A 23,739-nucleotide genomic window follows, 5' to 3' on the forward strand; every position below is an offset into this window, starting at 1 on the left:
GGGATTCCTAGCTTCCTATTGGTCGGTGAGAGGACGGGTGGTGTGATTGGTGCGTTGATAGATGACGAAGGCAAAGGGGTTGACCCAAGCGAGCTTCATACTTCTCCTAGTATCTGCACTTTGGACAAAACTGAAGTCAACGTGTTCTTTTTTTATTATGAAGGTATAAATTATGGTACATTAGGACACACAATCATATGAGACTAAAGACTAAATGCAAATTAAATTAATACACAATATAAAACATTGAAAACAAACATCTTAAAGTTTGCAATTTAAAATTGCATGCATTTGTATTTAAAGGCACATTTTGGAAAGTATATTTTTAAAGTACTTAATATTCATTAAATCTAATTGATGTAAACGTAATAATGTATAGCTCTATAAAATTCAATTTTTATGTTGGAGTTTTGAGTAAAGCTGCAAGCCAGTGGCAAAGCGCTGCATGACATCGCAACATGTTGACTTCAGTTGAGTTTGTTACAGTAACATTCACAAGAATAAAGAACATTTTCAAATAAACTGACCTCATAAATAACATACATTGTAGTGGTGAAGTACACAAGGACCCAATGTGGACTATGTTATTCTTCTCACATACTTTCCCTATATGACCATTTCCTCACAAACTTCAACTATCCTTCACATAATACTTGAAATCACCTAATAGAGCATAAATACTGCACGAATACAAAATAGGTTGGGGTGTTCAAAGGACCCTGAGCTGGGGTGGAGTCCCTTCTCCCTACTCCTCCCGCAGGCTCTGCACTGCACTGTACTTCTTACAGGAGTTCTTAAGGCAGGCAGGGGGCCAGGTGATTGGCCAGCAGAAGGAGCAGGGCACCTGGGTCTGCACGTTCCTCTCAAAGAAGTTGAACACGGGGTTCCACCAGGTGTTGGTGAGGTAGTTGTTGGGCGAGCACCGCAGGGCCTGTCAACAAAAAACAACAGACAACTTAAACGTGAGCATTACATCATAGGAGACTTCAATTGCTGGTACTGATACCACCACCAACACAGTGCTGTGGATGATGCTCTACATGGTTGTGTATCCAGATATCCAAGGTACTACATCAGAAAGAGGGGTGTGGAGGACCAGTTCAATGGAGCCTAAAGAGAACTCCTTGTTGAAGCATGATGAAGTACAGTACCCAATCATAATGCTATGTGTAACATATCCAGTGTCCTGTTTCCCAATGCTCGTTGCTTTGTAATAATGTTTTCCATGTCATTTGTACCCATTCACACCACAGAGAGGGTGCAGGCGGAGATCGATGCAGTGGTGGGCCCAGACAGGGTCCCGTCTCTCACTGATAAAGGCAGCCTGACGTTCACAGAGGCCACCATCATGGAGGTGCAGAGGATGACTGTGGTGGTCAGTTAAAAACAAATTCTTATTTACAATGACAGACTACCCCGGCCAACTTTGGGCCAATTGTGCGCCGCCCCATGGGACTCCAAATCACGGCCGGATGTGATACAGCCTGGAATCGAACCAGGGACTGTAGTGACGCCTCTTGCACTGAGATGCAGTGCCTTAGACCGCTGCACCACTCGGGAGTATTAGCACAACAAACAAAGACAAGAGCCTTACTGAAGAATAAATAGTCCTCTTTTTATTTTTTTTGTCTTTTAGCAGATGCTCTTATTAAGAGTAACTTACAGGAGCAATTAGGGTTAAGTGCCTTGCACAAAGGGCACATCAACAGATTTCACCTAGTCAGCTAGGGGAATGGAACCAGCAACACCTTTCAGTTACTGGTCCAACCTATTAACCGCTAGGCTACTACCCAGTGTGGCAAAAGCCCAAAAAGATCAGACCCCTCCCTCAGTGGCCGGTCCAGATCCAGAGCCACATTTATGGGCTCTAAGACCAACTATTGACTGGGGAATAAAATAAGAAACTGCCACAACAGCATGCGACCAGCAGAGGGAGCCAAATGCACAGGAACTACAAGTACTGAGCATTAAACGAGAACCAACCTACAGGAAGACTGAGGAGGAGTGGTATGAACAGACCTACCAAACCAACGCCCCAACGGAAGAATACTTTATGGGCATCAGTGCTGAAGGAACTAACATTGGACTAAGTGCTACATAATCTTGAGCACGCGGCAAAGAAAAGTGGCAAGGACATAATGTAATGGCACCCTGTGTTAAGATAGATTGCACTCCCGAACATCTTCCCCCAAACTGAGTGTCTAAAAGAGGTATAAAAGGAGGAGAGATCAGTGCCTAGCCATGATCCTCTACCCATATGATTTGGACATCATAGAGAATCATCAGACAAGGTAAATTACCTTTACTATACTCTGTTTGTATTGACTACTTTGACATCAAGGCACGAGCAAACTATTGACTGGTATATCTTAAGAATTGTGTTGTACACTGGAAGCTCACACCACATAAAAATAATAAGAGAACAAGGTTGTGAAAGAGAGAACTTCACCCCTCAACAGCGCGAGGCGTAGAGAACTCTTGGGAGCAACAAGTTCCATCTTTGGTGTGTCAGTGACAATTGCAGTTTGGCAAGATTGAAAAAGCCCAGCAATAAGTAAGCCTCGTAGTAGCCAAGGGTCGATAAAAGGGAATCAATATCTAAACAGTAGTTAGTAAATAGTGTAACCATAGGAAATTCGGACTAAATAAGAACATTATAGTATTATAAACAGCAGAGGCTGCAAAACTATTACTACTCTTATAAAGAGCAGTTTCGGGAAGGACTAAGGGAATAGAGCTTCAAGGTAAATATATGGGTGTTTGCTTTGTTTAAGAGTTATAAGAAGTGTGTTAAGCGATTTACATTTGCAATATTATCTGGCATAGTATAGCGCATTAAGGATTGATTGAGCATTATTGATGTATTGGGACTGTAGAACCATTGAATTGTAATAACGTGTATAAGACAAAAAACAGAGTGACTTAATAAAAGCTTGAAACTTTGACAACTAGGCCAGATGAACGATCTGGAGAGCAAACGCCTTTGACACTCACTGAACAGAAAGTGACCCTGGTTATAGGTTAAAGTGATTGCTCTAAAGAATATTTCATTGTGTGGACAATAATATACAGTGCCTTGCGAAAGTATTCGGCCCCCTTGAACTTTGCGACCTTTTGCCACATTTCAGGCTTCAAACAAAGATATAAAACTGTATTTTTTTGTGAAGAATCAACAACAAGTGGGACACAATCATGAAGTGGAACGACATTTATTGGATATTTCAAACAAATCAAAAACAATGATGAGCTGAAAGTTTAGAGGGACGGCCAGGTCTTGGTAGATTTGCAGTGGTCTGATACTCCTTCCATTTCAATATGATCGCTTGCACAGTGCTCCTTGGGATGTTTAAAGCTTGGGAAATCTTTTTGTATCCATATCCGGCTTTAAACTTCTTCACAACAGTATCTCGGACCTGCCTGGTGTGTTCCTTGTTCTTCATGATGCTCTCTGCGCTTTTAACGGACCTCTGAGACTATCACAGTGCAGGTGCATTTATACGGAGACTTGATTACACACAGGTGGATTGTATTTATCATCATTAGTCATTTAGGTCAACATTGGATCATTCAGAGATCCTCACTGAACTTCTGGAGAGAGTTTGCTGCACTGAAAGTAAAGGGGCTGAATAATTTTGCACGCCCAATTTTTCCGTTTTTGATTTGTTAAAAAAGTTTGAAATATCCAATAAATGTCGTTCCACTTCATGATTGTGTCCCACTTGTTGTTGATTCTTGGCACTGTATCTTTGGAAAAGTCAATACATATAACGATACTAGTTTCCAAGTGACTACTAGCTGACGAGCATAATAACTAACAGAAAATAAGTTATTAGGTATTGATATATAAAAGAGGAAGACACAAGGTAAGGGAGTATAGGAAGAGTCTATAAACATAAAGTAATAAAGTCCTCATCTATCCAAGGCCCCACACTAGACCAGGAAATAAGGGAGTGACAACGTGAACAAAGGAACAAACTCAACTCACGCGAAGGGCCATTACGAATACATAGAAGGGTTGGTAGGGTCGAAGTGACTAAAATCCTAAAGTACTCTGCCTAGCCAGAGGACGGGGTAGAGGCTTTTGCTGCAGGCGAAAGGGCAAGAGTCAGCACCGTGACACCAGCCAAAAACAATTGTAGACTTTGGCATAAACATTTATCAATAGTAGTAATATGGATATGTAGAACATCTAATTTTGTGCAATTCAATAATCAATGAAATTGTTGACAGTCAGGCAATTGACACAACTACAAGGGAAGGAGCTGTAATAGTAAATGCCAGGCCCTATTATGATGGCAGTCTTAGTTTTGACCAGCAGAGGGAGTAACACCATGCCAACACATTATAGCACTTCTATAACCTACACGTTGTGATGACACTGCTCTCAAACAAACGTTCACACTTGTAATTCACAGAACTATGGGAGGTTTACACAACATTTCCCTGAAACATGAAGGTCATTACGTTAACATTAGGTTAATCATTATGTAAACATGCAGAAAGCGGTCGTCTTTTGAGGTGAATCTCACAGGGTGGGTAGAGCCATCTATCATGATCCTAGCCAGGCCTAATGGATGAGGATGAGGGTGTACTCAGTCGTGTAAACACTGTGGTAGGTGGTTCAGAAGTGTATGCGAGTGCTTCTGGCATTGCACGTGCACACACACACACACACACACACAGCTAACCTTGTGGGACACACAATTCAGTCCCATTAAAATCCCTATTTTCCCTAACCCGTACTCTTACCCTAAACCTAGCTCATAACCCTAAAACTAAACCTAGCTCATAACCCTAAAACTAACCCTAGCTCCTAACCCTAAAACTAACCCTAGCTCCTTACCCAAACCCTTAACGTAATTCTAACCCTAACACTAATTCAAACCGTAACCCTAAACCCCCTAGAAATAGCATTTGACCTCGTGGGGACTAACATCATGTCCCCAGTTGGTCAAATTATTGTTTGTTTACTATTCTTGTGGGGACTTTTGGTTTGGAACCATTTCTTATTGGTCTATTAACTTATCACCTGGTGATTTCACCAGGCAGGCAAAAACTTCATCCCACTAAAATTGTCTGAAATTTCAGCCTGCCTTTTCAAACAGCTCTTACATTACAATGGCATTATCATAATTTCACATATTATTCCAACCTCTGTGTCACAATATACATAAAACACAGGTAAATCAAGTTTTTGACTGCACTGGGCCTTTTAAACTGCTGTATTGTCAGTGTTTTCTTGCTCATCCACCAAGAGGTCTACAGAGAAAGCAGTAGAGACTGAACAAGCTGCTTGTCAAAAAGGGACACTTTTTCTACTTTGTCTCATTCTCACTGGTGGGTGTAATTAAATTAATATTGTAAAGAAGATTCTAATGCAGCAGTATTCAACTCTGACCCGACGACAGCCTGCTGGTTTTCTGTTCCACCTGATAATTAATTGCACACACCCGGTGTCCCAGGTCTAAATCAGTCCCTGATTTTTGGGGAACAATGAAAAAAATGCAGTGGAGCTGGTTTCGAGGTCCAGATTTGAGTTTGAAGGTTCTGAAGCCTGGTAAGCCGTTTCTGCTGGATAGTTATCAGTCCATCTGCAGTATCATCAAGAATCTACTTTATCATCTCTGTCCATCTGCTGTATTATCTATCTGCTTCTACTACATGACAGTATCATGTCACCTGGACGTTGGCCATGGTGTGGTACCACCAGAAGAGAAACGATTACTCTATCTACATCACAGGAGGTTGGTGGCACCTTAATTGGGGAGGACGGGCTCGTGGTAATGGCTGGAGCGGAATAGGTGGATAGGTGATCTAGAATAGGGGATTCCATTTGTTCCGTTCCAACCATTATTATGAGCCGTCCTCCCCTCAGCAGCCGACTGATCAATATCTCACCTGGATGACCAGAAGAGAATGTGTCATTTATTTTTAAGATGTTTCACTGTCACATACACCAGATAGGTGCAGTGAAATGTGTTGTTTTGCAGGATCAGCCAAAGTAGTACGAAGCCACTGGAGCAAATTAGGGTTAAATGGCTTGTTTAAGGACACAGACAGATTTTCACATTGGGTATTCCAACCAGCAACCTTTTAGTTACTGGCCTACCCCTCTTAACCCCTAGGCTACCTGCCACCCCATTACTATATCTAGTATCAGCATCATTCTAGATCCTACAGTGTCAGCATGTCACCTGGACGTTGGCCATGGTGTGGTACCACCAGAAGAGGCGTGAGGTGATGAAGTAGGCCACCACCACATCCACACTGTAGTGTTCGTGGGCCACCAGAATACACACCACTCCCACAGCAGCCAGCAGCCAGCACATCAGGTGGTACCACCAGAACGTCCGCGGGGAGTCTGGACGAGACAAAACACACACAGGAGGTCCTTTCATTTCATTAACCTGGTCAATGTTAAGTGGATGGCCATATAAACACATGAGTCTGGAGCAGAGAAGGGGGGAGACAGACACACACAGGGGGTTGTGTATGTCGTCAGTAAGGTCAGACGTTGCATCCTCTTGAACAAGTCCCACACAGGAGGGAAGGTAATAGATAGGGTTTGGGAAACACTGTAATAGAGGATCAGGCCACACCTGGAAAATGTCCCTCCATCAACCAAATGTATATCTGCCCGGTAACATTACTACATAATCCGGAAAATGTTCAGAGATCATGATGCCGTAGCTATGGGACCTTGTTTGCCCTAACAGATAATCTAACCTAGATGAGAATATGATATACTTGTTAGTTATCAATAATGAACAGTATTTAGATGTGTGTGTGTGTGGTATTTTATCCAGCACTCACACTCTTTAATAAACAGGTAGGTGAGGGTTAGCATGACGGTGTGTCCACTGTAGAGGAAGTCACCACACATGAGGTGGGAGCCGGTGATGGACAGACCACCGCCGGAGATCAACGTCAGCACACGCTGCATCTTAGCGTGAGAGTCCCCATACAGCTGAGAGAGAGATAGGAGGGAGAGAGAGAGAAGGGGGGGGGGGAGAGAGAGAAAGAGATAGGAGAGAGAGATTAGCTTGACAGACAATACAAGCAGCTTCAGTTAGAGGAATAAAGAACATTATACAGAACGTCATTGTAACATCACTGCAACACAAACGATGTTCCCGTGTGGCTCAGTTGGTAGAACATGGCACTTGCAATGCCAGGGTTGTGTGTTTGATTCCCACGGGGGACCAGTACAAACAAAATATTAAAAAGTATGGACTCGCTACCGTAAATCGCTCTGGACAAGTCCATCTGCTAAATTACGTACAGTTGAAGTAGGAAGATTACATACACTTAGGTTTGTCATTAAAACAATTAGGACATCTACTTTCAACAGCTTGGGAAATTCCTGAAAACTACATCATGGCTTTAGAAGCTTCTGATAGGCTAATTGACATCATTTGAGTCAATTGGATGTGTACCTGTGGATGTATTTCAAGGCCTACCTTCAAACTCAGTGCCTTTTTGCTTGACATCATGGGAAAGTCAAAAGAAATCAGCCAAGACCCCAGAAAAAAAATTGTAGACCTCCACAAGTCTGGTTCATCCTTGGGAGAAATTTCCAAACGCCTGATGGTACCATGTCCATCTGTACAAATAGTACGCAAGTTTAAACACCATGGGACCAAGCAGCCGTCATACCGCTCAGGAAGGAGACGCGTTCTGTCTCCTAGAGATGAACGTACTTTGTGCGAAAAGTGCAAATCAATCCCAGAACAACAGCAAACGACCCTATGAAGATGCTGGAGGAAACAGGTACAAAATTATCTATATCCACAGTAAAACGAGTTCAATATCGACATAACCTGAACGGCTGCTCAGCAGCTGCTCACTGCTCCAAAACCGCCGTAAAAAAATCCAGACTGCGGTTTGCAACTGCACACGGAGACAAAGATCGTACTTTATGGAGAAATGTCCTCTGGTTTGATGAAACAAAAATAGAACTGTTTGGCCATATTGACCATCGTTATGTTTGGAGGGAAAAGGGGATGCTTGCAAGCTGAAGAACACCATCCCAATGTTAAAGCATGGGGGTGGCAGCATCATGTTGTGGGGGTGCTTTGCTGCAGGAGGGACTGGTGCACTTCACAAAATAGATGGTATCATGAGGGAGGAAGATTATGTGGATATATTGAAGCAACATCTCAAGTTAAAGCTTGGTTGCAAATGGGTCTTCCAAATGGACAATGACCCCAAGCATACTTCCAAAGTTGTGGCGAAATCGCTTAAGGACAACAAAGTCAAGGTATTGGAGTGCCTATCACAAAGCCCTGACCTCAATCCTATAGAACATTTGTGGGCAGAACTGAAAAAGTGTGTGCAAGCAAGGAGGCCAACAAACCTGACTCAGTTACACCAGCTCTGTCAGAAGGAATGGGTCAAAATTCACCCAACTTATTGTGGTAAGCTTGTGGAAGGCTACCTGAAGTTAAACAATTTAAAGGCAATGCTATCAAATACTAATTGAGTGTATGTAAACTTCTGACCCACTGGGAATGTGATGAAAGAAATAAAAGCTGAAATAAATCATTCTCTCTACTATTATTCTGACATTTCACATTCCCAGTGGGTGGTGGTGATCCTAACTGACCTAAAATAGGGAATTCTTACCAGGATTAAATGTCAGGAATTGTGAAAAACTGAGTTTAGATGTATTTGGCTAAGGTGTATGTAAACTTCCGACTTCAATTGTAAATGTTTGGAAGTGTTAATATGAGCCTGTGTTAATGGATAGAATTGTACCTATCCAATGAAATTGCATTTAAACTCGCCAGTGTCGTCATCTTTCTCCCATCAGATCACTGTAGCACAATACCCAGAAAACCTCAATTCCCTGGGGCATATATTTCCAATCGAACTCAAGACCGGATGCGATGATGTTTGTGTCTCCAGGGTTCGAATTCAAAATTGCTTTTTTATGAGCAGCTATTGAGCATGGCAGGCAGATCGATATGAGTTCTGGAGGGAGCCAGGATGAGATCACGGCAGGACGTGGTTCACATGCCACAGCTGACACACACACACACACCTTGGGGGCACAGGTGAAGTGATTGCCGGGTACAGGAAGGGTTGTGATGTACATGGTGACGCAGCGGTACAGGTAGAGGGTGCCAATCAGGAAGAAGAACCTCCGACCTGCAATCGACCTGGAAACAAAGGGAAATAAATGATGTCATCAAACAGGCCACTGTTAAAAGGGCTGTGGAACATTTCTCTTGGACATAGAACAGTGGAGGCTGCTGAGGGGAGGACGGCTCATAATAATGGCTGGAACGGAGCCAATGGAATGGCATCCAACCATGTGTTTGATGTATTTGATACCATTCCACCTCCCCAATTAACGTGCCACTAACCTCCTGTGACATAATAATAATGAAAATGTCATGTTCAGCATACCGTAGCACTTCATATAGCCTACAATCACTGTCTTATACTGTTAAACCTGAATGTTGTATAGTCTGGTTAGAATTTCACATACATGGGGATAGCCTGTGACACAGATATCCCAAGATAACCGTTCTCTTACTTGTATCTGAGGAAAAGCCACTGTATAACCCAGATTCCCACCAGGAGCATGCCGTTGATCTCGGTGACCGTGAACGCCCACTTCACTCGGTCGATGTAGTCAAAGAACTTATCGGGCAGTGGCGGGCTGTTCTCCTTCTCCGGGACCCTCTCGTGGACGACCGTGATGACCACGGTGGTCAGGACCAGGTTGAAGATGGCATAGAAGAACGCGATGGCTGTCTTCCACCACTCCGTGGGCAGCCGGTTGCCCTTGGCGTCGGGCAGCGAGATCTTGACGTAGTCCCTGTGATGCCTGATGACCTTGCGTAGGCATCGTTTCGTGTCCTCCGGAGTGTTTTGCCCGTGTTTGGGGCAGTTGGCGTTAGGGAGGACCCCAAAGACACTGGCGAGGACCCCGCTCTCACCATCCATGCCCGGGTCCAGATGGGATGCAGTCGGGTCCACGAGCGCCATGGTCCAACACTGTCTACTGTCCACACACCAATGAAGAGCTCTCTGGTTCACCCAAAGTCAGCTAGTGCCTCTGAGGGCCCTGGATAAATAGGAATTAGTCCTTGTTGTTGGGCCTACTGTATTTGGATTGACTGAGGCAAAGATGTCTTCCCCCTGAAGAAGAACAAGGTTAGGATTTCAGTTTCATTTTGGTTCAAAAGATTTTTACTGTGTGCTTGTTTCCTGCAGGAGAAAGAAGACACTGGAGAGACTTGAGCCGTAATGGAAGGATGGAATGCCTATCTGTGGGTAATCACTGGCTAATGTTCCCTCATTGTCTTCAATTTGGCTGGAGACAGACATGTCTGTTGGAAACTCATGACAACCTCTTCTCATTCTTCAGTTAACAACAAGCAGCCGTACAGTACACTAATGTCCACCACCATTCCATTAGCAAAAGGACAGTTGTAAACTGAGATACTAATTAATAATACCAGATGTCAAGGAAGTTATCATTGTGAAATGCTAGTAGGCTACAGATGTAGGATCTTAATCTGATCACTCTGTTGCAGGAAAACATTCCTGCAATGCAGGACATTTAAAATGTGCAGTATATTTGAGGTTTAAAATGGCTTCTGAAATTTGTAATTTCCAATTTGAAGTTTCAGACTTGATTCTGCCCATCAAAAAAATTTATCAAAACCTACAAACATTTCCATTAAATATAATACACATAATAATTCAAATGTCCTGTTGCTGCAGGATTATCTTCCTGCTATATCCTGCTATATATTAAAAGTAATTTCCTCACCATCTTAAATAAGCATGCCCCTTTCAGAAAATGTAGAACTAAGAACAGATATAGCCCATAGTTCACTCCATTCCTGCCTGCACTTGACCAGCACAAAAACATCCTGCGGCGGACTGCAATAGCATCGAATAGTCCCCGCGATATGCAACTGTTCAGGGAAGTCAGGAACCAATACACACAGTCAGTCAGGAAAGCAAAGGCTTTTTTCAAACAGAAATTTGCATCCTGTAGCTCTAACTCCAGTTTTGGGACACTATAAAGTCCATGGAGAATAAAAGCACCTCCTCCCAGCTGCCAACTGCACTGAGACTAGGTGACACGGTCACCACCAATAAATCCATGATAATCGAAAGTTTTAATAAGCATATCTCTACGGCTGGCCATGCTTTCCTCCTGGCTACCCCAACCCCGGCCAACAACAATCTGGACCCTCTCTTTCTAAAATTATCCACCGCCATTGTTGCAACCCCTATTACCAGTCTGTTCAACCTCTCATTTCTTCCGAGAACCCTAAAGATTGGAAAGCTGCTGCGGTCATCCCCCTCTTCAAAAGGGGGTGACACTCTAGACCCAAACTGTTACAGACCTATATCCATCCTGCCCTGCCTTTTAAAGTCTTTGAAAGCCAAGTTAATAAACAGATCACTGACCATTTCGAATCCCAACGTACCTTCTCCGCTGTGCAATCTGGTTTCCGAGCCGGTCACGGTGCACCTCAGCCACGCTCAAGGTACTAAACGATATCATAACCGCCATCGATAAAAGACAGTACTGTGCAGCTGTCTTCATCGACCTGGCCAAGGCTTTTAACTTTGTCAATCACCGTATTCGTATTGGCAGACTCAATAGCCTTGGTTTCTCAAATGACTACCTCGCCTGGTTCACCAACTACTTCACAGTTAGAGTTACGTGTGTAAAATCGGAGGGCCTGTTGTCCGGACCTCTGGCAGTCTCTATAGGGGTACCACAGGGTTCAATTCTCGGGGCAACTCTTTTCTCTGTATATATCAACGACCTCGCTCTTGCTGCTGGTGATTCCCTGATCCACCTCTACGCAGACGACACCATTCTGTATACATCTGGCCCTTCTTTGGACACTGTGTTAACCAACCTCCAAACGAGCTTCAATGCCATACAACTCTCCTTCCGTGGCCTCCAACTGCTCTTAAACTCTGGCAAAACCAAATACGTGCTTTCAACCGTTCGCTGCCCGCATGACTAGCATCACTACTCTGGACGGTTCTGACCTAGAACACGTGGACAACTACAAATACCTAGGTGTATGGCTAGACTGTAAACTCTCCTTCCAGACTCATATCAAACATCTCCAATCCAAAATCTTTCAATTTTGCAACAAAGCCTTCACTCACTCCGCGAAACTTACACTAATAAAACTGACTATCCTACCAATCCTCGACTTTGGCGATGTCATCTACAAAATAGCTTCCAATACTCTACTCTGGATGCAGTCTATCACAGTGCCATCCGTTTTGTTACCAAAGCGCCTTATACCACCCACCACTGCGACCTGTATGCTCTAGTCGGCTGGCCCTCGCTACATATTCATTGCCAGACCCACTGGCTCCAGGTCATCTACAAGTCTATGCTAGGTAAAGCTCCGCCTTATCTCAGCTCACTGGTCACGATAACAACACCCACCCGTAGCACGTGCTCCAGCAGGTATATCTCACTGGTCATCCCCAAAGCCAACACCTCTTTCGGCCGCCTTTCCTTCCAGTTCTCTGCTGCCAGTGACTGGAACGAATTGCAAAAATTGCTGAAGCTGGAGACTTACATTTCCCTCACTAACTTTAAACATCACCTATCTGAGCAGCTAACCGATTGCTGCAGCTGTACATAGCTCATCTGTAAATAGCCCCTCCAATCTACCTACCTCATCCCCATATTGTTTTTATTTACTTTGCACACCAGTATCACTACTTACACACCATCATCATCATCATCTGCTCATCTATCACTCCAGTGTTAATCTGCTAAATTGTAATTACTTTGCTACTATGGCCTATTTATTGCCATACCTCCTCATGCCATTTGCACACACTGTATATAGACTTTCTTTTTTTTCTATTGTGTTATCGACTGTATGCTTGTTTATTCGTTGTTTATGTCGCACTGCTTTGCTTTATCTTGGCCAGGTCGCAGTTGTAAATGAGAACTTGTTCTCAACTAGCTAACATGGTTAAATAAAGATGAAATAAAATTAAATATCAAACTAGAAAATCCTATATCTGTATGTCCCTTTCATTACTAACTCGTCAACTATCAGCTCCTGTCCTGTGATTTAAATAGTTTGGGTTTAAACACCACATTTTTAAATACCACATTCATTAGAATGATGAGCAGGGAGGTGGTGGAAACTTCAAGATGTTTACTGTGATTCCACTACTCTTTATATGTAGGATTAGAATGATGAGCAGGGAGGTGGTGGAAACTTCCAGATGTTTACTGTGATTCCACTACTCTTTATATGTAGGATTAGCAAATTAAGGAGATAGAGTTTACTGTACTAGTCATTCCTGGCTGTATCAGCTTAAATGTTTATTTTATCAAAATGCCCTTTATGGTGTTTACAACTGCAGGCTACTCTAGGGTGTTGACGTGAGTGTTTATTTTAACCTTTTGTAGTTGGATATTTCCCAGAAGCACTGGCTCATTTACTCCTTGAAGGCTCTTCTTTTGGGGACTCTGACATTTGCACCAGACAGCCTACTTCTCAGACCTGAGTTCAAATACTATTTGAAACCCTATTGCTTTATTTGTGGTTAATTGAGCTTGCATGGCTTAATGGACCAATAGAATAGTCCAAAAACTACAAACCCCACCCACCTGGCATTCCAGGCAGACTAGAGCAAACACTCAAAAGTATTTGAAAGATTTCAAATAGTATTTGAACCCAGGCCTGGGGCTTTTATTTGAACTGCTAGTTTGTTCTTCTGTCAAGGAGGATCTGGAACGCTGATCAAACCATTTGTAGCTCCGCCACGTCAACGTAGTTCTCTTTCTGTCCTCCCCTGCCTGAGATTATATACCCAGCCTCCTCTCTATATCCCCAGCTGCCAGGAGCGGTCCAAATGCAGGCTTCACATGTATAGACTATATGTTCTGCAAGACTGCCTCAAGTAGTTACAGTGTAGAAGCTGCTCACTGTACACCATGTCACATGGCTTGTGTCGTCCACCTTGCATGGATGTTAGGAGATACAGGAAATGGCGATTGGTTGGGAGATGCATGTAGTACATCTGCATGTAGTTGCTGTATGAAGTGTGCTGGCTGGACAGACTGTCACTGTACTGTAGGCTAGGTATGAGACTTGAGAGAGCAGAGAGGGAGAATAGGTAGAGCGAGAGATATAGAGGGAAGAATTAGAGAGGAAGAGGGAAACAAGAGCCAGAGAGGAGAGGTAGAGAGAGATAATAGGTAGAGAGGAGGAAGTAAACAAAGAGAGAGAAGAGGAAAGGAGAGACAGAGGGAGGTAGACATAGATGGGTAGAGAGAGAGAGAGGGAAAGAGAATAGGTAGAGAGGTAGACAGATGGGAGGAGAGAGAGAGGAGAGAGAGAGAGAGAGGTGTCTGTGGGAATGACTTAGAACCTATGGACTCTCTCTCATAAAGGGAGGACACCAATCAGAGGGGCTTTGTCCCGATGCACAAGAACACACAATCCCATTGTACCAGCTGCCAATCCAGGTAAAAGACACACACACACACACTCTATACCATGCATGCACACATGTTCAAACACACACAATGCATAGACACATTACACCGACTGCACTGTACTTTGAGGTTTCTTTGAGCTAAGAAAAGAGAGCCCAGCCCATTGCTTATCCAGCTCTCAAAGTGAGGGCATCTGGCTTGATTGAAGAGTCCTAAGCTAAGTATAACCTCTGACTCCAAGGCCTACTACAAATGAAATCTTCAGCCAGGGGGTGGATGGATGACTGAGATCACGGAGTTGGTATCTTCTATCACAGATACAGATGACAGTCTTAGTATAGGGAGGCTCCAGTGTACCTGCGAGATTCACATGGCCAAAGAGCAAAGTGTGTGTGTGTGTGTAACCTGAGACTGACTGAAACTTGTCGACAGACACACCTCTCCTGCATCACATTCTTCCAGATGCGCGCGCGCGCACACACACACACACACACACACACACACACACACACACACACACACACACACACACACACACACACACACACACACACACACACACACACACACACACACACACACACACACACACAGAGCAAGGGGTCGCCTTCTGAAATTCAAAGTTAATTTTTCTCTGTTGTCTTTAATTATTAGAGAAAATATTATTGCAACCACATGCTTAAACTCTCAAAAAGTTAACAACTGTAGCTACAAAAATAAAGAATTGTTCATTTGATGTGGGAGTAATATATAGTTTACTGTCAACTTTCCAGAGGTGGACAAACTAGCCAAAACAAAGGACCATGACTTACCTAAAGCCACAGGTCCGTTGACTAGTGGTTTCCATTCGCGCGCCAGAATAAAGCACAGATTCTTGGACACAGGACCATGAGTTTATTTGGGACTGAGCCCTTTTTCTTGTTTCTTTTGTGTTGAAGGGGACCCCATTTAAAGCATCCGTGAGGTCTGAGGTGTTAAACCCTGGTGCCAGGTCCTTACTAACTAGTGTGTATATATCTGGGATTGATTTAGTGACTCAAAGGGGGTGATAATAATGGTTGGTTAAATACATGTTTCCAAGTTTAGTTGTTTATTGAAACTGAATTGATATGCAGACTTCACAGACCATGTTGAAACTGAATTTAAATGCAGGCTTCACATGTATAGACTATATGTTCTGCAAGACTGCCTCAAGTAGTTACAGTGTAGAAGCTGCTCACTGAACACCATGTCACTTGGCTTGTGTAGTCCACCTTGCATGGACGTTAGGAGATACAGGAAATGGAGGAATAATAATTCAGAACTTTACCTTGTGTTTGTGTTTATTCTTAAGTTAAAAGGAATAGATTGTGTTGTTTCATATACTGTAGAGGCATGTTATATTTCCTTAGGTGGACCATGTTCTTAGAGGTATTTTACCCACTAGGTGGAAGCACTGCACAATTTTATGTATGGTTTTCAAATTGATGTAGTTCTGTCCTTGAACTGTTCTTGTCTATTAAATGTTCTGTATTATGCCATGTTTCATGTGTACCCTGCGCAGAGTAGCTGCTACTTTTGCACCGGCTAATGGGGATCCTAATAAAATACCAAATGGTTAGGGCAACACAGTCCACATGCTGTCTATCTACCCACCCTAGATACAATTTCCAAACTGATATGAACAGGTCCCTCAGAAGACAGGGCTACTCACGGAATTTGAATAGCAAAGTAGAGTACTTTGCACCTGACCCGAAATAGGCTGCATCCTGGTGTTCCAACTGAGCCTTCTGGTGTACTGTTTAAAGAACTGTACGGTGGTGTTGTAACTTTGCCTTAGGCAGATTGACCCGACAGTACAAAACACGGTTTCATTCACCGGGGAAAATCGCCCCAACAGCAACACTGAAGGAGAAAATTATGAAGTAATAAGGCCCGAGGGGAAGTGGTACATGAGCAATATACCACAGCTAAGGGCTGATCTTAGGCACGACACAACACGGAGTGGTATAGTAAAAAGGAAGAGAATGCAACACAGCATGGTATAGTATTCCACTATTCCAATACAGGAGACATGAACCAAAAAGGATGCCAGTAAAATGTACTTGAAATGGGGATAATCTCTGCCTGTTCATGCTCTCTACCTCTTTTCAGTTCATGATGTGAGAGGACTTCAGGAATGGCCTTTTTCTATTCTCCTGCACTTCTGCCGCCTTTAAAAAGGTGCGAGTGCATCTCCGGCTTCCAAAATGCATCTTATACTGAACAAAAACATAGAAATGCAACGTGTTGTGCTGAATTTATTTTTTTAACCTTTATTTAACTAGTCAAGTCAGTTAAGAACAAATTCTTATTTTCAATGACGGCCTAGGAACAGTGAGTGGGTTAACTGCCTCGTTCAGCGGTGGAATTGACAGATTTTTACCTTATCAGCTCGGTGATTTAATCTTGCAACCTTTGGGTCACTAGTCCAACGCTCTAACCACTAGGCTACCTACCGCCCCGAGATCCCAGAAATGTTCAATGCGCACAAAAAGCTTATTTCTCTCAAAAATGTTTCCACAAATTTTTATTTCAACCCTATTCTTAGTGAGCATTTATTTTTGCCAAGATAATCCATCCACCTGACAGTTGTGGAATATCACAAAGCTGATTAAACATTACACAGGTGCACCTTGTGCTGGGGGCAATACAATGTCACTGTAAAATGTGCAGTTGTGTCACACAACCCATGTTTCAAGGTTTGAGAGAGTGTGCAATTGGCATGCTGACTGCAAGAATGTCTACCAGAGGTGTTGCCAGATAATGTTCATTTCTCTATCATAAGTCAAATTCTCTAAAATGGCATTGTATGTCCAACCGGCCTCACAACCACAGATCATGTGTATGGCGTCGTATAGGCGAGCGGTTTGCTGATGTCAACGTTGTGAACAGAGTGCCCCGTGGTGGCGGTGGGGTTAAGGTATGGACAGGCATAAGCTACAGACAATGAACACAATTGCGTTTTATAGATGGCAATTTGAACGCACAGAGATACCGTGACGAGATCCTGAGGCCCATTGTCGTGCCATTCATCCACCACCATCACCTCTTGTTTCAGCATGATAACGCATGGCCCCATGTCGCAAGGATCTGTACACAATTCCTGGAAGCTGAAAATGTCCCTGTTCTTCCATGGCCTGCACACTCACCAGACATGTCACCCATTGAGCATGTTTGGGATCCTCTGTATTGACATGTACGACAACGTGTTCCAGTTCCTGCCAATATCCAGCAAGTTCGCACAGCCATTGACGAGGAGTGGGACAACATTCCACGGGTCACCACAATCAACAAGTTTCGGATAGAACACCACCTTCCTGACTCACAGATGTTTCGCTTTCTCTGTAACAAACTTCTGAGAGGATGGCTGTAAACCAATAACTACTTCCTGACTGTTGCTCTCTGAACAAAGCTCTATTAGGAATCCCATATCAGTAAATGATATAGACAAGTAACCACATCAAAGGCAGCATGTCCTTGTCAAGAAGCCTTCTCTGTCTCCTCTCCTTCTGTAGCGCTGAGGCCAATACTCAATGTTTTGATGCTTCACTCAAGGCTATCAATCAATGGCAGGTACCTCAATGCTCTCTCAAGGTTACAGACAGTGCAGAGAGCATCATAAGGGCTAAAATATGCTACAGGGTTTCTATGAGTAAGTAAAGGTGTGGATATAAGTCTATAATTTATTTCTATTCGTATTTACTGTAACTAATATTTTTCAGATGAGATTGAAGATATTTCTTTCCAATGGTGTCCTCCGCATGACTGTACTGTGTACTGACCTGCAGGTCAACAGATAGCCTCTCCACCAGGCTAGTTTTCCACTGGTCCTCCCAGCTGTGTGCACAGCAAAGCCTGTTTTCCAGCAGTCCCTACTGCTGCACCCAGTTCTCTCTCTGAGTCTACAGGGATGGGTGGTGATGGCAAAACTGGCAGCCAAACCTATCCCACATGCTCACAGACTGAGTAATGGATGGCACTCCACTCTACTCATGTTAGCTATACTAGCTATTTCTAGAGGAGCCACCCCAGTTGCCATGAAAGCTGTATTTTACTCTAGAGGAGTCGTGAAACTGCGGCCACCATTTTGGGCCCCACATAATGACATGTTACATGATAGCTGTCCAGTTATTTAGTCAGATTCACCATCAAAGGGAGTGTTAAAAATAAAGCAGAGTCAGTACCAGAAGTGACTCGGCCCTGTGGAGATCAGAGCTCATCATAGTGAAGAGTCCCATCCAGAATACTATTTTCCCTAACCCCTAACCTTAACCCTAAAACTATACCTAACCCTCAATGTAACCTCTAACACTAACCTTAATTCTAACCCGAATTGTAACCCTAACCACCCCTAAAATAGCATTTTTCCTTGTGGGGAGTGGCAAAATGTCTCCACTTGAGGATAGTTAAACACACACAGTTAAACACACGCACACACGCGCACACACACACACACACACACACACACACACACACACACACACACACACACACACACACACACACACACACACACACACAGAGAAAGAAACATACACTATTCAAGAGCTTTGCAGTTTAGTTTAGAAATGTTTGGAAAGCAATCATCATCATATTTGAGGAGACATTTTATGGGGAGCTCTAAGTGGACTATGATGCTAAATGCAGCTTCGAAAATATGTATGTATGTTTAGAGAGCAGTTAATTATGCATTTTTAGACAGTGGTTTACATACACTGTGAAGGCTTTACGGCACAGCACACACTAATGGAATGAATGATGGCAGGTCAGGAATCAGTGTATGTCCTTTCCCACTGTCCAATCAATGCGGTTGATTTAAATCAAGTTCAGTCAGTGAATAGATAAATGCACAGTAATCAATATGAGGTACTGCCTAACAGAGGAATATTGACATATTGTTGTCTGTTAATAAGACCTTTTTAAAAACAACCCACATTTCCACATTTACTTTGCCTTCTTCAAATGTCTTAGATTTGAGCTCTTAATCATTGAGTCTTCTTCTTATTGCAGTGATCGCTCTCTTTCTCCGATACCTCTCCTTCTCACTCAACAATAGGGGCAACAGCATTGGAAGGTCGGCCAATTTAAATCCGTTTACCAAATTTTTACCAGCATGTCACATGTGCAACCAGAGGGAAAAAAATCCTAGACCACCTTTACTCCACACATAGAGACGCATAGAAAGCTCTCCCCCGACCTCCATTTGGCAAATTTTACCATAATTCTATCCTTCCGATTCCTTCTGAAAGCAGGAAGTACCAGTGACTCGCTCAATACGGAAAGGGTCAGATGACAAGGATGCTACACTACAGGACTGTTTTGATAGCACAGACTGAAATATGTTCCAGGATTCATCCAATGGCATTGAGGAGTTCCCAACCTGTCATCGGCTTCATCAATACGTCCATTGATAACGTTGTTCCCACAGTGACTGTACGCAAGAATATCCTGCTATGCCCTCAGACGAACCATCAAACAAGCAAAGCGTCAATTCAGGATTAAGATTGAATCCTACTACACTGGCTCTGACGCTCATCAGATGTGGCAGGGCTTGAAAACTATTACAGACAACAAAGGGAAACCCAGACGCGAGCCTACCAGATGAGCTAAATGCTTTTTATGCTCGCTTCGAGACAAGCAACACAGTAGCATGCACGAGAGCACCAGCTGTTCTGGATGACTGTGTGATAACGCTCTCGGTAGCCGATGTGAAAAAACCTTTAAACAGGTCAACATTCACAAAGCCGCTGGCCAGACGGATTACCAGTACGTGTACTCAAAGCATGCGCAGACCAACTGTCAAGTGTCTTCACTGACATTTTCAACCTCTCCCTGACCGAGTCTGTAATACCTACATGTTTCATGCAGACCACCATAGTCCCTGTGCCCAAGGAAGCGAAGGTAACCTGCCTAAATGATTACCGACCCATAGAACTCATGTCCGTAGCCATGAAGTGCTTTGAAAGGCTGGTCATGGCTCACATCAACAGCATCCTCCCAGACACCCTAGATCCACTCCAATTCGCATACTGCACCAACAGATCCACAGATGGCGCAATCTCAATTGCACTCCACACTACCCTTTCCCACCTGGACAAAAGGAACACTTATGTGAAAATGCAGTTTATTGACTACAGCTCAGCGTTCAACACCATAGTGCCCACGAAGTTCATCACTAAGCTAAGGACTCTGGGACTAAACACCTCCCTCTGCAACTGGATCCTGGACTTCCTGACTGGGGCCCCTCAGGGGTGTGTACTTAGTCCCCTTCTGTATTCCCTGTTCACCCGTGACTGCATGGCCAAACATGACTCCAACACCATTAAGTTTGCTGACGACACAACAGTGGTAGGCCTGATCACCGACAATGATGAGACAGCCTATAGGGAGGACATCAGAGAACTGGTAGTGTGGTGCATAAAGCACAGTATATCACTGGGGCCAAGCTTCCTACTGTCCAGGACCTATATACTTGGCGGTGTCAGAGGAAAGCCCATAAAATTGTCAGACTCCAGTCACCCAAGTTATAGACTGTTTTCTCTGTTACTGTACGGCAAGTGGTACCGGATCATCAAGTTTAGGACCAAAAGGCTCCTCAACAGCTTCTACCCCCAAACCATAAGACTGCTGAACATTTAATAAAATGGCCACCAGACTATTTTCATTGACCCCCCCCCTCCTCCCTTTTGTACATTGCTGCAACTTGTTGTTTATTATCTATGCATAGTTACTTCACCCCTACCTACATGTACAAATTATCTCAACTAACTGGTACCACCTGCATATAGCCTCGTTATTGTTATTCTTATTGTGTTACTTTAAAAAATATATATTATTTACTTTAGTCTATTTGGTAAATATTTTCTTAACTCTTCAACTGCCCTGTCGGTTAAGGGCTTGTAAGGAAGCATTTCATGGTAAGGTCTACACTGTATTCGGCACATGTGACATAAAGTTTGATTTGATTAGCATTGTAAAGTTCAAGCCTGTCTTCCATCAAGACATAGGACCAAATAACATGTGCATGTTCCTACTCTTTTACATGGAAAAATTATTCACCGGCAGCACATAGCAGTAACTTTATCCTTCCCCTTAGAAGACCAACATGGGCAGGTCTCCGGTCAGCTGAAACCACTCCGTTACACCCTGGTGGCTTAGCCACACATGGGTGGGTGCCTGGTGGATAATTTCAGGGTATGGAGACTGCCTGGGTTCCAGGATTACAGGGCGCTGCGGCGGGGGTGTGTCTGTGTGCTGAGCAGCAGGTCTCCACATTTAACATTTACTTTTCAGGAACAGCCCTGGTTAGTTAGTAGGACACAGCACCCCCCACCTTCACTTACCACCATGTTCTAAAAGGGGCACCAGGGTGAGGTGAGGGTTCCACCATGGAAATAGTCATTATAATTGTAAGGGTTCCATGAGCTGTTCTGTCTCTTGCAACTCAATGGAAGGCCATTTCCAGACTTTCAGAGACCTGCTGCAATTGGAAATGGGCCGGTATTGGATTAATGTAATGTAATTAGACTAAGAAACATTTGAACATCTACTGTAGCCTACGTCATTGGCTTGTACATGAAACGTATTCTATTCAAATACTGTATAGTTAGCATAGTTTAGACGTTCAAAAAGAACATATCACCTGTAGAAGTGTGCCTTGTCTACAGTATTTCCTGTTCCACGTCATGCTGCCAATGAATGATCACGAACCTGTTCTCTTGGCCCTAATAAAGTATCTTCACATGACATCATCATTTCGTGCACAGTTTTAGGCTAGTATTCTTTCACCACTCAGGCATCTTTGCTTGCTAATTTAATATTGGGAAAGATCATGTTTTAATTTGGAAAGTAGGCTATTTGGAACTGTCCATGACTATAGGCTACACAGTGAATGAAAGAAAACGTATTTTGTTGTCGAACTACAATGACGTGACCTACTGGCAACATAACATAAATTGGCGATACCAACCTAGATCACAATAATTATCTTCACACGTTGTAATATTCATTCCATATGATGCAATTCACTCTAGGCTATTTAGTAGCCTAGCATACGTGCATTTGGTTATAATTCATTTTATATAGAGCATATCGTTTATCAACCTACCTGTCTTGCTTGGGATCCTCTCCAGTTGTGCGCCTTGTTCTTTCAGCGATCAAACTCCTAATGTTTACATGGCTGAAATGAACTCTGTCTTTGAGCGTGCGCTCCTCCCATATGCAAACATACAGTGGTCCAACCCCTCTCTGTATTACTGTACAGCCTAGCCTACAGTCAGCTGCAGAAACTGTCGCCAAAAACAACACTTATTTACGTACCTGCCCACTCCTTTGTATAAAGATGATTTAATAGCAAGCAGACAATTGTTTCACCTGACCAGAGGTGGTAGACATGATAAAGCAACCTTCCAATACCCACCCATTCAAAGATATATTGCTTAGCATTTTGAAGTGCATTTCAATCTTTTTCTAACTTTCCATAATGAATTAGGACTACAATGTATACAACTGGATGTTTGATTGCAATTCAATTTATTTTTAAAAATATTTATATTTTTAACTCTCATACAAAACATCTAAGAAATAAACATGCTCTATTTAAGTCAGATTGTTCACGCTTCAAAAGAGGTAAAGCCTAGTCTTAGCCAACTAGGCCTACATGATGATTAAGAAAAATAGGCTATTTATTCCCAGGCCTGTTCTGTAATGAGGACATTGGATAAGTACATAGCCTATTATCACACTTCTTTCTTTGATGTGGGGTTAGGCGTTTTCCAAAGAAGCAAACTACAGGGCCAACCATATGCAACATTAAGTCGGCTACAAGTTTTAGTTTACAGTGCAATTCTTCACAGATTGCTTTTAATGTTTTGTAATCAAGTCTGTCTTTACGATAATTGTTTTATATGTATATGTAATATTTTGTATGTATTTTTGTATGAGTAGGATTTGCCACAGTACGTGATATAGTTATTTAAATAAGTTATTTCCAATCATATAATTGAATTGGAAAAAATCGAACTGGAGCCAACAAACTAAAATGTCTAATATGAATATGTGTTTTATCCAATGTGCATTCCGTACTTATCTCCGCGATGCACACCACAGGTAATAAATAACTGGTCCAGGATATGTTATGCAATCTAGCTCTGTCATCCATAGATGTCATCACGGTGTCGTTTGAGACTTGCGCGGATAAAACTGATTCAAAATCAGTTTTCAAAGAACAGACAGTTCACCAGCCAATAGACATC

At 43.0% G+C, this 23,739-nt stretch overlaps 1 protein-coding gene across 1 annotated transcript; it reads right to left on the bottom strand.

Annotated features, from left to right (window-relative positions):
* Positions 1 to 131: 131 nt before the first annotated feature.
* On the bottom strand, positions 132 to 22,691 carry LOC139419067 (phosphatidylcholine:ceramide cholinephosphotransferase 2-like). Its single transcript, XM_071168969.1, has 6 exons — positions 22,593 to 22,691; positions 9,542 to 10,149; positions 9,044 to 9,161; positions 6,814 to 6,967; positions 6,195 to 6,361; positions 132 to 931 (listed from the first exon to the last, which is right to left on the bottom strand). Exons 2-6 carry the CDS (start codon positions 9,994 to 9,996, stop codon positions 746 to 748), a joined length of 1,080 nt encoding a protein of 359 aa, XP_071025070.1. The 5' UTR covers positions 9,997 to 10,149; positions 22,593 to 22,691; the 3' UTR covers positions 132 to 745.
* Between the last annotated feature and the right edge of the window lie 1,048 nt (positions 22,692 to 23,739).

This window comes from Oncorhynchus clarkii, chromosome 10 (assembly GCF_045791955.1).
Source record: "Oncorhynchus clarkii lewisi isolate Uvic-CL-2024 chromosome 10, UVic_Ocla_1.0, whole genome shotgun sequence".
NCBI lineage: Eukaryota > Metazoa > Chordata > Actinopteri > Salmoniformes > Salmonidae > Oncorhynchus > Oncorhynchus clarkii.

Coding starts and splice junctions, on each gene's coding strand:
- LOC139419067 (XM_071168969.1), bottom strand. CDS start 9,996: ATGGCGCTCGTGGACCCGACTGCATCCCATCTGGACCCGGGCATGGAT. Junction 6,968..9,043: donor ACTTCACCTGTGCCCCCAAG/GTGTGTGTGTGT, acceptor TCTCTCTCTCAG/CTGTATGGGGACTCTCACGC. Junction 6,362..6,813: donor CTACCTGTTTATTAAAGAGT/GTGAGTGCTGGA, acceptor TGTCTCGTCCAG/ACTCCCCGCGGACGTTCTGG.